Genomic DNA, 14984 nt, shown 5'->3' on the forward strand with positions numbered 1-14984 from the left:
CAGTTTGCACTGGCAGCTGGGGTGGTAGAATTCAGGTGCTCTTAGAGCCTAGGGGCCAAGGCAAGGCCATGGAGTTGAGGAATAAAGAGAGGAGTCAATTTGGAGTAGACTGAGAAGGTACAGTTGTAGCTGTATTTCTTAACCTAGACCAGAAGATGGCAGGGGTAGTAAAGGCTGAGACATAGATCTGCAAAGTTCAGAAGCCAGTATTTTATGGGTAGTATCTAGATACAGGTTCAGGCAGGAGCCTGAGGAAGGAAGCACCTTACAGCTACAAGAGATCCTCGACATGTTGGGATGCACACTTGGGGAATGTATTACAGGTTCAAGAAGCCAGCCCACACGCAGATTATAAAAACAACAACAACAAAAAAACCCACTTTTTTTAATTGGTCAGCATTGAGTTTTTACAAAATTGGGCCTGTGGAATGTGAGGGGAGTGGGTCCGCTCCATCAGATGCTGGCCCTAGGGCCAGTGCAGCATGGAGCCCTGTGACGGGCTACCTTTTCCCTAGTGAGGGCAACAGGGCCTGCACAGGGGGTTGCTCAGAGGGATATGGTCCCTGGGGCCCTACTCCTTGGCGATGGCAAAGGGCTTCTCTACCTCGATCTTGCCACAGTCTGCAATGATCACATCTTTCAGGGGCTTGTCCCGACTGTCTGTCTTGGTGCTCTCTACCTTCCGCACCACCTCCTGAAAAAGAAAGGTGGTAACAGTAGGGCAGGAGAGTCATGAGGTCTACCAATGGGCAACAGGCCTCAGGAGGGCTGAGACCCATATGGGATCAACAGCATATAAACATGGAGGCACCAAAATTCTACTGAATATATGGCTGGGGTGCCAGGCCAGGGTGGGAAGAATAGATTTGACAATGAGTGGATGCAAGAGTTTTGTTCAGGACCATATTGGGCAAAGGATAAGGAGGAAGAAGGGAGTGGCCAGGGAGCAAGGTACCAAGTAACTCCTCAGGGACACCATGTTCAGCTGTACCCTATACAGTTCAGGATGGGAGTCTGCACAACCTTGCCTGAGTGATGGAATGGGTGATCCTGCAGTTGAGTAGCTTCTACAAGGCCTCCTGTCTAGGGCCTAGAGGGATTTAGAACGGTGGGGGGATAGAGGTGCTCTTCTTTTTGGTTGAAATGGAGTCTTGCTATGTTGCCTAGGCTGGCCTCAGTGATCTTCTCTTCTCAGCCTCCCAAGTAGCTGGACTGTAGTTATGTGCTCCAGCACCCAGCCAGGCTGTTTTATCTTTTTTATTTATTTGTTTATTTAATTATGGGCTCTAGGGATTGAATTCAGGGGTGCATAACCACCAAGCCACATCCCAAGGCCATTTTTATGTTTTATTTAGAGACAGGGTCTTGCTAAGTTGCTTAGGACCTCACTAAGTTGCTGAGGCTGGCTTTGAACTCATGATCCTCCTGCCTCAGCCTTCTGAGTAGCTGGAATTATAGGTGTGCACCATGGTGCCTGGCCAGGCTACCTATTTTTGAATGTTCTCTCCAGACACGAGCACTGGTCTGAATCTGCGGCGTTGGGTCTTTTGTGAATAGATAAAATTCATGGAGCCTCTGCCCCAGGGTTTGGGCTGAATCCCTGGTGAGAACTGTCCAGGTTTAGCCCCTGCCTCCAGAACTTACCATGCCCTCTAAAACTTTGCCAAACACTACATGTTTGCCATCTAGCCAGGCGGTCTTGACTGTAGTAATGAAGAACTGGGAGCCGTTGGTGTCTTTACCGGCGTTGGCCATGCTCACCCAGCCAGGCCCATAATGTTTCAGCTTGAAGTTTTCATCGGGGAAGCGCTCACCATAGATGCTCTTTCCTGAGAAAAGAAAAGAAGATGGGGGGATCTGGGTTGGCCTAAACCAGGCAGACCTTTCGGGTGAGAATTTGAGGGGTATAACCAGTCCTCTGTACCAGTCCAGGCTAGAGAGGTACATAAAGACATAAAAGCTGACCCCTTCCTATCCTTTAGCCTAGAGCCAAACCGTGCAGACTGAAAGCAAACAAGGCATCAGGACAGGCTGATATAGTGACCAGCGTACACTAAGGATTGTTTTAACGCTTTTAACTAAGGCACATATTATTAGCTACCCTTGGCTGTAACCTCAGGCCTGCATGGACAGCCTTTGGTGGACAGAACTTTCTAGAAAAAGACTGTTGCGGCTGACCAACTTGTCTTCCTAAGAATAAAAAAGACAGGAAAGACATAGTTGCAAAGTAGAAACAGGACAGAGATGAGTGTGGAGGGAACCAGGGCAGGCAAAAGATAGGGCTGCCATTTGAGTTCTGCAGAGTAAAGAATTCCTTATCAACGAAATGAGCATAAAATAAAAGATGCTTATGAATTATGAATATGTGTCATGTGTCTGTCCATATGGGGGTTGGGGCCAGGTACATGACAAAGGGACCGGATCCGCAGTCTATATACCACTTCTGAGACCCTAGTTTCAAAGATGGTTCCAGGAGAAACAATGGAACCCTACTTAAATCTTATGTTGCTATGTAGCTTTCAGAGTTTCTTCTAGAAAGACTATGACAAACAAAGTTGAGGACAGAGTCTGAGTTCTAAATGCTGTATATGTCCCACTTGGGAATTTTCAGGTACAAAAAGGAGCTGATGTCCTGCTGATCTTCATGTCTTCAGCCCTTTCCCTGCGGTCTGAGGGAACAGCTGGATGGGCCCCCAAGCACAGTAAGACCCATGGGTTAGTCCAGGGTATCTGTCTTTCTGTCCTGTGCAAACAGGTAATGCAGAGGTCTCTGGTGGGAAAGCACAAAGGAAAGAACACCTCTCACCCTTGCTGGGGCTTCCAAGGTGGTACATACCTGATCTGGAAATGCTCCCCACAAGTCTTCGTTTTGCTGCCACCTCCTTACCCCACTCCAAAAGTATAGAGGCGTGGTGGGGAGAAAAGTCACCAGGCTACAGGCCTGTATCAGCAGGTATGCACAGGGAAAAGATCCTCTTAGGCCCACCTAACCCCCATCACTCTGTCTCCTTTGTACTGGTCCACTTTGCAGAGGATGCAGCTGTTCTCAATGCAAGTTAAGTGGCCTGCTCCTGGAGCTAGGGAAGGAAGGGACCCTATTTGTCTGGCACAGCCTGACCCTTCTACCTGGGAAACTAAACTTGACAGATCCCTCTTCCCAGAAGACTTGAGGTTACCTCCTGTGCCATCTCCCCTCGTGAAGTCTCCACCCTGGATCATGAAGTCCTTGATCACACGATGGAATTTGCTGTTTTTGTATCCAAATCCTTTCTAAAAAAGGAATGAGAAAGCAAAGAGATGATATGAGACATCATATAGGCAGACATTAAATAAGCCCTGCAAGAACCCAGCCCACAATTCTTGCTCACAGAAGTGGCCCCATTATTGGCCACATTCATCATTCAACATGCTACTGAGTGAGTAGTAACTGCTGGCCAGACCCAGTAACTTCCAAGACTCCACCTGCCTCTGCCTTTGTACAATTGCCAGACTTGATACAATTCTATTTCATAGAATGCCTATCCCCTCTTTTCTTCTAACCACAAGATCAGATAAAAGGAAACAGAGACCAAGGAAAAAAGTTATCTGCTAGTTGAACTCAAAGTTGAAATACAAACTTCATTAAAGGGGTTGTGCCTTCAAACACTGTGCAGTATTCCAGGATAAAATATTCCTTATTCTTATGATACAGATACAGCAATAGGAGGACAAAGGATGTAGCTCAGTGGGTAGAGCACTTGCCAGGCCCTGGGTTCAATTCCTGGTATTGTAAAAAAAAAAAAATGAAAACAAAAAACAAACCTCCTATAGTAGGATATGGTGGCACATGCCTGTGACTATCAGCAACTTGGGAGGCTGTAGAAACACAGTTTGAGGACAGCCTGTGCAACCTAATGAGACCGCCCCCGCAATCTCAAAATAAAATTTAAGAGGCCTGGGAATATAACTCCTGTGGCCCACTCCTGGGTTCAATCCCCAGTACTGGGAGAAAAAAAAATAACAATACTAGGTTCCCATGGCCATAGTCAACTGGCCCTCAGAGAGGGCTACTGCTACAAATGGGCTGCATTCTGCTGCCATTCCTACTGCAAGAGTTGACAGTATCTGCACCAGCCACTTACCTCTCCCGTGGCTAAGGCCACAAAATTATCCACTGTTTTTGGAACAGTCTTTCCGAAAAGACCGAAGACCACCCGGCCTACATCTTCATCTCCAATTCTAAGGTCAAAATATACCTAAGAAAAAGAACCATTTTAAATTTAGCCCCTTTAAAGGACCTTAGTTGGGAAGGGAGGGCCCAAGAAGCTCCTCTGAGGACGGGAGAGGGCAGTTATTTAAAGCAGTGGAGGCAAAACCCTGTGAAGTTCCAAACCCTCTTCTTGAAAAATGTGTTTGTTTGCACGCCCCATGCTCTCCAACCTTTACTCTAAATAAACAATGGGCCCAGATTCTAGATATTCACATAAAAAAGAAGAAAGCCACATAAGGGGCTTGCAAGTTTACCATGCAAATTTAAGCTGTAATTTCTCTGTGTTTTGTAGTGGCTAAAATTTTACAGGGAGAAAGGATTCGACGGATTTGATCTTTCACCATTTCTCCAGCACCGCAAGGTTATTTGCAAAAGGACTGCTCCAGTGGCGGCAGCAGCTGGGCATCCCCGGCTCCAGTTAACTCCACGGGTCAGGGTGGGGTTGGGGATTTAGGGAGGGTCCGGATCATTCTTTGGTCTGGATGGCACAGACGCCATAAGGACAAAGACACTAGAAGCCAAGGGTCGAACTCCCGGGCCTTAAATGCTCCGGGAACCACTGGCCAGCGACGGGATCCCAGGCGGTGGAGCGCAGGCCGCGCCAGGCAGGGCGGGAGAGGCGCGCACGGACCTTGACGGTGACTTTAGGCCCCTTCTTCTTCTCATCCGCCACAGAGGGTCCTGGCAGCAGCAGGAAGAAGACAGAGCCCACGATGAGGGCGGCGGCGAAGAGCACCTTCATGTTCCGCTCCGAGAGGCGCAGCATCCACCGGCAGGAGCGAACGCGGCCCGGGCAGCCAGGGCCGGAAGAGGGTGGGGACGCGGCGGCGTGGGCCGGCGCGGCCACGGAGCGGGGGGGCCCGGGGCTGCTCGCAGCCTCTGAGCCAGGGGCGGGCGCCGCTTCCCCCCTCCGCCTCGGCGCCAGGTAGTAAGTCCCCCGGGGGGCGGGGCCGGCGGGCCGGCGAGGACGCGGGCTTGTGGGTGGCTGCCACGTTATTGCTCCCTCATTGGGTTCCCAGCTCGTCCCCCTAGCTGCTGGAAGGCGGTGGGCGGAAGGTGATGCCGAGAGAGGCGGGGATTGGTGTCCGAAGAGACTACAGGCCCCGGCATGCCGAGCGTGTAGCGGCGGAGTGCAGTGCCCGGAAGACGGTGGCCTGGGCCGGGACGGAGGACGCTCACGGTCCGTGCGGGTCGGCAGAGCGTCGGGCGCTACCAAGTTGGTTTTCGATGTGGTAGCTTCCAAAAACCCAGGGCACATTTATTCTCACACTGTCATCTTCTACAGCTTCTACTTGTCTTGTAAAACTTGCTTCAAAACCTACTTCCGATTTTACTTGGAGTGTGTCACTTTACTCTGCCCTTTTTCTCTTCCTTCTTTAGTTCTGCACTTATTGCTGTATGAGTCAATGCACACTCCACTGTACTCTGGTTCTTAACTTTTCTTTGCATGCTTCCCCCCCTCCAATGTTGTAACGGACTGTATTGCACTGGATACATCGTATTCAGCTTCCTTATTGCTGGTGCTCAAACTGATGGTTGGGGTAGCTTCATATTAGCATCGAGGTGGGAAATATATGCAAAGGCCTGAGAGAGACGTCTTTACTTTTTCAGAGGCCTTCATGAAGGTCACAGTCATTAGATGCGCCCTCTGGAATATTCAAGGTTGTAAAAGAAGCTTGGTGTTGTTCCAATCTACAACATAAGTTGTTTTTAAGTCTTATATACCTAGAAAAATAGAACAGACACGTATCTTTCTAAAATTTGAACCTATGGTATTAACTTTTTAGAAATTCTAGTTTGTCATCATCCAGATTGTAGGCATGGCTCCACTTCCATAAATGAATTATGCAATTTGGCCTGAAGTACTGACTTGATTGAATTATGCATGGCCACCCGAATTCCTTAACTTGTCCTTTCCTTACAACTGATGTCACTGTAGTCAGGTTGTAGAACTTCAAGACTGTTCTCTTTATAAACATAAATGATGTTTGCTATTTCCTTGCACCTCAGTCCAGACCACCTCAATCCGGTGGAGGTTGTTCAAGATAAAATTGTTAATACTGACAACGATCTTCCAAATTCACCTTCCCACCCCTGTCTTTGTGTGTGGAATGAAGGTTTGTCTATTTCCCCATTCCTAGGTCTAACCCTACCTATAGCCACTGAGAAAAGGTTTACTAAACCATGTGTTCAAAGTGGTGTCTTGTACATTAGGAGCTAAGGCTAAAGTGGCATAAAAGCAGTCTCTCCCCCACCCCTTTTCAAAAGAAAAAAGAAATCAAGTTGATGGAAAAAATGCCCTTACCATGAAGCTTCCCTCATAATTTTATACGTATTTTCTGCTACTTGCCTACCACTGAAAAAATAAATCACATTAATAGGCAGTTTGTTTGCCATGTATGCATGTTCTTTTACATTGCACAATGGATATCTTCTGTCTAAACACATGTTCCTCATTGATAGTGCAGAATTCTAAAACTTCCAAAAATTGTTACAAAGTAAAACCTGACTTCTGGGTGTTCTACCATCTGAGAACCACAGGATACAGGAACTTAGCTGAGTAAGAATTTCTTTAAGTTCTAGGAATACTTGTTTTTGAAGTGACTCACAGGGTAATGTTCAACCCAAGAGAAAGAAGCAAGAATGCCTACGTATCTGGCATTTTTGTTCATGGGAGCACTGAATCACATCAAATTTAGTCCTAGCCTAAGATTCCTAATTAGAAGTGAGCTACAGGTCATTAAAAACAGATAAATCAATGAACCAAACAAACAAGTAAAAGTAGTCAAGAAAGGTAAGACATTTTATTTTACATACAAAAAGGGTGCAAACTGAGTCCTTTCCTCCCCAAACTGGGAAAGAGGTATACTTAAAGATCACATTTGTGTTTTCCATGGTGCCCTAGAAAATGGGCCACTCCGAGACAACATTATCAGGACCCATTTTCCATTTTCTCCAAAGAAGGCTACTTCCTCTGCAGAGGAGTTTTCCCCAATGGTCTACAAATCTCTCGAAGGAACCATTTCAAATACATTTTGAAATTGACATTCATGTTTAAAATACTACAAGTTTCATCTTCACAGCTGAGCTTTGCAACCAGTGCCAGGATTTATGAAACATTACATACTTAAAAAAAGTAAAAAAACAAGGCATTTAATATTCATACACCTTCACACATCAATTAAAACTCATTTCCTCAGCTGATTTATACATTATCTAGTTAAAAAAATTGCAATCAACATCCCAACATCTTTTTAAGAGTACAATGGGCAAAGATTGAAGAAACAGACAAATAATAATATAATAAATTAGAGTATGTAATATCTTCAGTGGGAATTGCTGAATCAACATTATTTTCCATTGGGGGGAAGTTTATATTTTTGGTTTCATCTCTTATCTTCTCTGCTGTTACTCTTCTGCTTGATAAATGGGGCTCATTCCCAGAGCCAGCTTGCTGAGACACTGATTTTACAAGCTCTCTATGGCTTTACCTCTGAGAATACCCAGGAACACAAGGTTCCCAGCAGCCCGGGTGGTGAGACTTTATGAAAGTGAAATGCATACAGATGAGCACACACACATGCAATCACACACGCCCATCTGTAAATATATTTCCCCCCAAAGAAATGGCTCATCTTTCCTGAAACATTCCTAACAGATTGATAAGCCTTCCAAAAAGCCTTTTGGTGCAAGGGCTGGCCTGGGATTTGGTCTGGAGCTCATGAAGAGAACACTGAAAATGTCTCACCTATCCTGAAAGAGGGGCTTGGGGGCAGTTGGGACAGTGGTCCTCTTGTTCAGGTTACTGGAATGACTGCACTGTACCCCCATTTATTACTGTGAATAATTCTCTGCTCTGAGACCTTGAAGGTGGTAATGGCACTAGCAAGTGACTGTGAATAAAAGAGGAAAAAATGAAACTCTGTCCACACAACTGAGGTTTCTTTGTGACATCAAATTTGGTAATCAAAAAAAAAATGGAGTACATGTTTACTTTTTGCTTTGTATGCTGATCTACAAATACTGGAGTGGATTTTATGGTTGGTTTTTAAGAAATATGTCAACTATATTACCTATGTTCAGGGACCTACTTACTATTCAGAATACAATGAGAAACCTATTCTTTTGCATTTACTCACCTGCAAAAGGAATCAGGAAAAACATTTTTTAAGATTGCTTACTGGGTCAGACTCTCACGACTGGTGGCTAAAACACTGCTCAAAAACTATATAACCACAGAGGGGCCATAGTTACTTCTTTTTCTTATGCAGAAACATGAACCAACCTTCTCCCCTCAAAAAACAAAACACCCCAACCCAAAGGAATCCTAATTTGATTCCTAACAGCCCATCACAGGAGTTGCTGCTATCAACCTCTACATGGGACTTCCCTAGTCTGCTAAGCCAAGAACCCCAGTGCCTGTCACCCACATGGGCCAATCCAGACAGAGTACCTGTTATCCTGGCTCCCTAAGGGTCTCTGGAATTCATCAGCATATCTTGGGGCAATGATGGCAGTGGCCTAGCAAAGGCAATGCTGGCTACTTGGCCCTGCAAACTCCCAATCGGAGAAAGTTAAGCCTTAGCATGGCTCTGACACTAGAGACAACAGTGTCAGGGTAACTCAATGAGAATGGAAAACTGGCTTAAATATGAAAATGGAAGGGATGGCTAGGACACAGGAGGCATGTAGGTTTGGGAGAGATGCTTAAGAAGAAATATCAAGTTCTTTTGAGGAGATGCTTTCTAGGATGCCTTTTCTTATTTTTGAGAAATGCAGGCCATGCTTGCTCATGGAGAGGTGGAATGGATTATATCTTTTTCATTGACAAAAAGTTAAGGCGAAGTTCATTAGTAACCACTTTTAGCATACTGTAGATTTCTGGCATTAAAGGCTGTTACTAACACTGAAAAAAGCACTACCAGCATACATTTCCAGTGAAGTAAGTTGGAAATTCCTTTAGGGCTGATGGAAACCCCATTTGGCCAATGAGCAGGGACTATTTCTATGTGCTTGGAGTTCACTGAAAATAAACAGGAAACTAACACTTCTGTTAGAAACCTCAGGATCTCTCTGGTCTCCTGCAGCTCACCCATTCCAAAGTAAAATGCAATTTTAATGGAAGGCTAACCTAGGCACCCAATTTATACCTTCCTAGACCCTGTTTACACCATTCAGACCCCAAGAAGAATGTTAATTAAGGTAGTCATGAACGCATGCTGGCTGCTGGGACACTCACTCCCCCTTACATGATTAGCTTGCACAGGAACAAGTCCTGGTCCAGTCACAAGTAGAGCACACTTAGTGGAATCCTGCCTGATTGACTTGATCCACTCAGGCTACAGTGTCTGAGGAGAGCTTGAGAGAACTCCTGGGACTGAACTCAGGGGCACCCAACTACTGAGGTAAACTCCCAGCCTTTTGGAGACAGGGTCTAAGTTGCCCAGGCTGGCCAGGAACCTGTGATCCTCGTGGTTCAGCCTCCCAAGTGGCTGCAATTACAGAAGTGCACCACTGCACCTGGCTGATAACTCTTAAATGCGTTTTTATGAACAGATGTTCAGTTAGCTTTAAGGGGGAAAAAACTGCATCAATCCCAAAGAAAATGGCCTCTGGCATCATAGCTGTGAGTGAAAAGGAGAAAAGTTAAAAACTTCAGAACAAGGGCTTGGAATATAGCTCAGTTGGTAGAGTACTTGCCTTGCATGCGTGCATAAGGCCCTGGGTTCAATCCCCAGAACCAGAAAAAAAAAAAAAAAAAATTTAGAACAAGTGGATTTGGAGGGTGTGGGAGATAGGGAAGGAGTGACTATCCTTTAAGGATCTGGCTGAGACATAAAGCCAAACTGCAGCAACCAGCAAGGCTGGAACTGATGGCCAAATTGCTTCTTGGTTATTCAGTTTTTGTTTTGGTTTGTTTTTCTTAGGGAATAATAGAATCTCTCAGGTCTGGGACCACCTTGGAGTGTCATAGCCTTGGAAGGATCACCATTACCCTGCATGCTAAAGGGACCTGGGGTTCTTCAGAAACCAATATCTAAGTGCTTTATGGGGGCTAGAGGGTGAGAACAGTGCATCAGGAAGGACCCCCCCCCCCACAACACCCTCCCACCGCCAACTGCTCAGGTTCAACCCCTCAAGAGCTAGCCTATAAAAAATTTTAAGACAAAAAAAAGCCACAGACCCAGCTGTAAAGGCAGCCTGCCCTGCAGCCAAGCTGTTTTGTGGAAGTGGGGTGGGGGAGGCACTTTGTGGGATACAGTGTGCCCAGATGCTCCAGGCTTTGCCACTATTTCCCCTGCCCTCCCTTGAGAGGTAAGGCATTTCTATACAGGGGCGAAGAAGTTAAATTTTCTGTACAGGAAGTTAGAGTTGCTCAAATACCAAATGAGAGACTAAATTTTAGTGATGGGCTAGGTAATGGCAAGGAAGTATACCCCAATCTTCAAAATCTTTGTGGGAAATGGGTATAGACACTGCCTCTCCCTGCCACTCTGTTTCATATACAGTAACATTTCTTTTCAAGAAATGAGAGATTACAATCTTTACATAAATTAAGCAGGTTTGAAGCCAGTGAAATGTTTTTCCCTAGCCAAGGTCTAATGGAAGAGGTGAAGCCCAGTAAGTCTGATTCATGTGAATGCTGCTATCTCTGCTCCACATGGGGTACATCAAGGGACTTGTCAGGAAATACCAACTACCAGAATCCCCGCAATTCCAGTCCAAAAAACAGCCCCTACACCTCAAGCCAGGAGGTGAAGATTTCTGTGGTTTGCACCACAAATCACCACACCAAGTCATTCGCCATTATTCTTCACGGTTAGCTCTTTACTCCCAGATCAAGACCACTTTCCCTGGTATCACCCTTTCTCTTCTGTCACATTTGGGAAGAGGAGTCATTTGAAAAGCCACTAAACTTGAATGAAAATCTAACATGGGAAGATTAACTTCACACATTAACTTTTCAAACAGAGGATGAGAAACCTAGATGCTTTTTGGTAATAAGTCACGTGACTAGATCATGGTGGGAGGTGGGAGGTAGAGGGTGTACTGGGAATACAAGCTTATATGCTCGACTATCTTATCTGGAAGGAGTCTATATCCCATTGAGAATATAATTTTAGACATTTCATTTAGACTTTTTCCTGGAATTTTCCAGCACCAAACAATCTTACCCTCGTTTTCACTGCATCCCCATGCACTGAGTTCTAAGCCTGCTACTATGGACCTGCTCAAAAAGAACTTCATGGGCTTGGTTTCTGATAAGGCAGTCCAGACCAAATGCTATAACTCAGCCACTGGGGCAGACAGGACACACTATCATTTGCTTTTCCTGGCCCTATGATGCCACATCCTGAGGCTTCTCTGGCATTTGGAAGGCAGGTTCACTGTCTTCTTTTTGTCCAATAGTGGCAATAAAGAGGTGGCTGTTTAATCACTAATCCTGTCACCAAAAAGTCACATGGCTATAATAGGAAGTCCCTGGCAGTGGAGGAAACAGACATTTCAGATATTTTTTTGTTAAGCATCTCCTTCACTGGGATGAACTGTCTCCTGGTCACGGTCTGACTTGCTGCTCATTCCATCCTGGAGAGCTAGGATTTCAAACTGCAGGCTGATTAGGTAAAGAGGCTCTGGTAGGGACATTCTTCAGCAGCTGAGAAGATGAATAAAATTCAAGTATGTTTTCTTGCCAACCTGAGTATTCACTCAGAATGACACAGAGTTTGGCTTCTCTTCTGGGTGCTGCTGATCAAACTGTTTCCATTGAGAATGTCCTCTGGACCCACATTTTCTCTGAATGGCTTCGCTGGTCCATCCCCCTCAAAACAGAAAAAAAAGTCAAAACCCCCTCAAAAAACAGATACAATATGCATCTGCCATGTTTTCTTTTCTTTCTTTCTTTCTTTTTTTTTTGTTAAAAAAAACTAAAACAAAACTAAAAGTGCAATAAAGTCAGTTTTCTTTCCTTTGCTCAGAACAATTTGCATGTCCTGCTACTGCCTGGAGAAAGGAATTTGTTTGTCAAAAAAGCTAAGAACACCAACACATGGGGACAGTAGACTGCAGATTTCTCACAGCTTGTGTCCTACAGTGTAACTTCAAAGGAGGGAGGGAAGAAGAAACCTGAACCCTAAGGCCAGCTGGGTTGTAGGCTGCTCAGAGGGAGAGGAAGCCATACTGCCAGGCACTCCTGGGAAATGGAGAAGATCTTCTGGGACCAGGCTGCATCTTCCTGCTACCTTCTTGGCCACACCCCCAGCCTCTTGAGCTCCTATTACAGACACAGCATTTAGCTCACTAGCTTTGATGCTGGAGAGGGTTGAGGGTGGGGCAAGAACCAGGAGTAAAGTAGAAGGGGAGGGAAGAGAATAGTAGTCCTTGAGTTTTTGTGAATGACACCTTCACTGTAAACAATGGGAAGGAGAGTCAACCAGGTAGCCCCAAGGGCAAGCAGTGGAGGAGCAGCAGCTCTGGGACCTGCTCAGAGCCTCAGACAGGCGGAGACAGCAACTGACCCACTGGGCCCTGGCTGCCCGCACTGGCTCCTTCTGGGGCATCTGTTTTCTTCTTTTTGGTTTGGATCTCCACCCTCCCCTACAGGGGAGTCCCTTCCAATGAGAAATGGCAGGAGCTGCAGGTGCAATCAAGTCAAGAGTCCCCAGGGCCTGAGGACTCCTAGGAGGCACTGGTCACTTATGGCGCTGAGCAGTCTTCTTCCTTTTCCTCTTAAAGAAACAGCAGCACCTGGAGCACAAGGAACATTGCAAATCAGTGCTAGTGGTCTGCAGTTTCCAGGAGACCTCTGCCTGCTTCTGCTTCTTGCAGAGTGGGGTTTCCCTCTCTGGTACCCACCACCCACAGGCCACCCACCATCTACAGTGCGCCCACTGGAGGCAGCAGGCAGTGTCTGCCAGGAAAGCCAAATGACATAGTTGTTTAATTTCAATCTGCCCAACATAACTATTCAAATGCTACCGGTCAGGCTGGGCTGAAACATGGATTTTTTTGGAAGAAGGGTAATGACAGCGTCTTTCCTAGTCTAAAACTCAACCCACATGCCTCATCTTTATCTAGAATGAGGCTGGGGGTCCTCAAGGCTGCATAAAATTAGCCTGCACTCTCTGCTCCTTGATATTGAGGGAAAATTATTTAATGCAACTCACTAGCTGGTGGGCAAGAAAGCTAAACTAATGCAAATAAATCCCTTAGAATGTATGGAGCTCTGAGAAGGTCTCATATTGCAACCAAGAAAAGATTTCGTGATTCTCTCAACCCCCATTTCTGTCCCCACTAGATGCCTGGCGCAAGCAGGAGAAGCCCTGACTTAAACAAAAACTGTGAACCCCTATCTCCTGAGGCCAGCACAGCCCTCTTTTCATTCTGAGGAGACCACTGTCTCAGCCCATGAGCTGATCCTCAGGAGGTTCTCTGGCTGCAGGTTACTCCTTATTTAGCTTCCTGAGACTGCTGCTGCTATGTCAGATGTAGTTATGAACTAACCCTGTTTAGGGTAGAGGTTGGGGCCTACTCCCTTCATGACATCTCCTGGGGAACAGGTACACTTCTGGCACTTTCCTAAGCCTCAGTATCCCTTCCTCACTCCAGCCTTGGCTTAAGAAGCATCACTCTTGCTTTGGCAATCCAGAGTGTGGTGATGAGGGCTTTGGCAATGCTAGTGGCAAAAGATATGCTCTCTACAAGGAACTGACACATGGGAAATGAGAATGTGAGGGGAGGAAGGCAGTGGATGAGTAAATGATGCCAAATGATGGAGGGGAGTGAAGTTCGAAGTGTAGCTCAGACTTGCTGGATCCTTGAAAGAAAAGCTTTTCTGAGAAAACTACCTTTAAGTCTCTTGCATAATCCTTCTAGGATAAATGCCAAGAATATAGATAAGGAAATATAGAATTACTTTTCACTTCCCATACCCCTAAATTCTCCACACTAACTAAGATTACCTCTTGTTTTAGTTATATTCTGTGGTATTACTACATCTGATGGAATTATTAACAACTTGGAGGGCCAGGGTTGTGGCTCAGTGGTAGAGTGCTTGTCTAGCATGTATGAGACACTGGGTTCAATCCTCAGCACCATATAATAAATAAATAAAAACTTGGGAGACGCAGCAACTCAGGAGGCTGAGGCAGAAGGATCTCAAGTTCAAAGCCAGCCTCAGGAGCTTAGCAAGGCCCTGAGTAACTTAGTGAGACCCTGTCTCAAAATTAAAAAAAAATATAAAGGACTGGGGATGTGGCTCAGGCATTAAGCACATCTAGGTTCAATCGCTGGTACCAAAACCAAAATGAAACAAAACAAACTTGGAGAACGTTCCTTAGAAGGCAGAAATAAATATTTACACAGAAAATGATGTGCTTTAAGCATATCTGAATGAATCAAACTTGCAAATTTTGGAAAGGAGAGTTTCCTAACAAATTTTCTTCGAGCATAACAATGACATTTTAAAATACCACTAATGGGACAGTAGAATAAACCATAATTCTCCTATTTTCATATATGAATACATGACCAGTATAACTCTACATCATGTTTAACAACAAGAATGGGATCCTGATTTGAATAAGTTATACTCCATGTATGTGTAATATGTCAAAAACATTTTAATGTTATGTATAACTAAAAATAACAAATAGCAAAGAGATTTTCCTATGGAAAAAAAAGTACCATTAATGGGTGCAAATATAATTACTAACCAAAGTGTCACAAAGATTCG

At 45.3% G+C, this 14984-nt stretch overlaps 2 protein-coding genes across 2 annotated transcripts in view; both read right to left on the reverse strand.

The window, feature by feature from the left end:
• Positions 1-368: 368 nt before the first annotated feature.
• Positions 369-5159, reverse strand: Ppib (peptidylprolyl isomerase B). Its single transcript, XM_026384809.2, has 5 exons — positions 4881-5159; positions 4122-4235; positions 3177-3270; positions 1645-1829; positions 369-694 (listed from the first exon to the last, which is right to left on the reverse strand). Exons 1-5 carry the CDS (start codon positions 5013-5015, stop codon positions 572-574), a joined length of 651 nt encoding a protein of 216 aa, XP_026240594.1. The 5' UTR covers positions 5016-5159; the 3' UTR covers positions 369-571.
• A 2133-nt stretch (positions 5160-7292) lies between these two features.
• Positions 7293-14984, reverse strand: part of Csnk1g1 (casein kinase 1 gamma 1) — a 149468-nt gene continuing 141776 nt past the window's right edge. Inside the window, exon 14 of the mRNA XM_026384857.2 lies at positions 7293-12997. Coding sequence (XP_026240642.1) covers positions 12943-12997 — 55 coding nt within the window. The 3' untranslated portion in view covers positions 7293-12942. The remainder of the gene's footprint in view (positions 12998-14984) is intronic.

The sequence above is a fragment of the Urocitellus parryii genome, chromosome 6 (genome assembly GCF_045843805.1).
Source record: "Urocitellus parryii isolate mUroPar1 chromosome 6, mUroPar1.hap1, whole genome shotgun sequence".
NCBI lineage: Eukaryota > Metazoa > Chordata > Mammalia > Rodentia > Sciuridae > Urocitellus > Urocitellus parryii.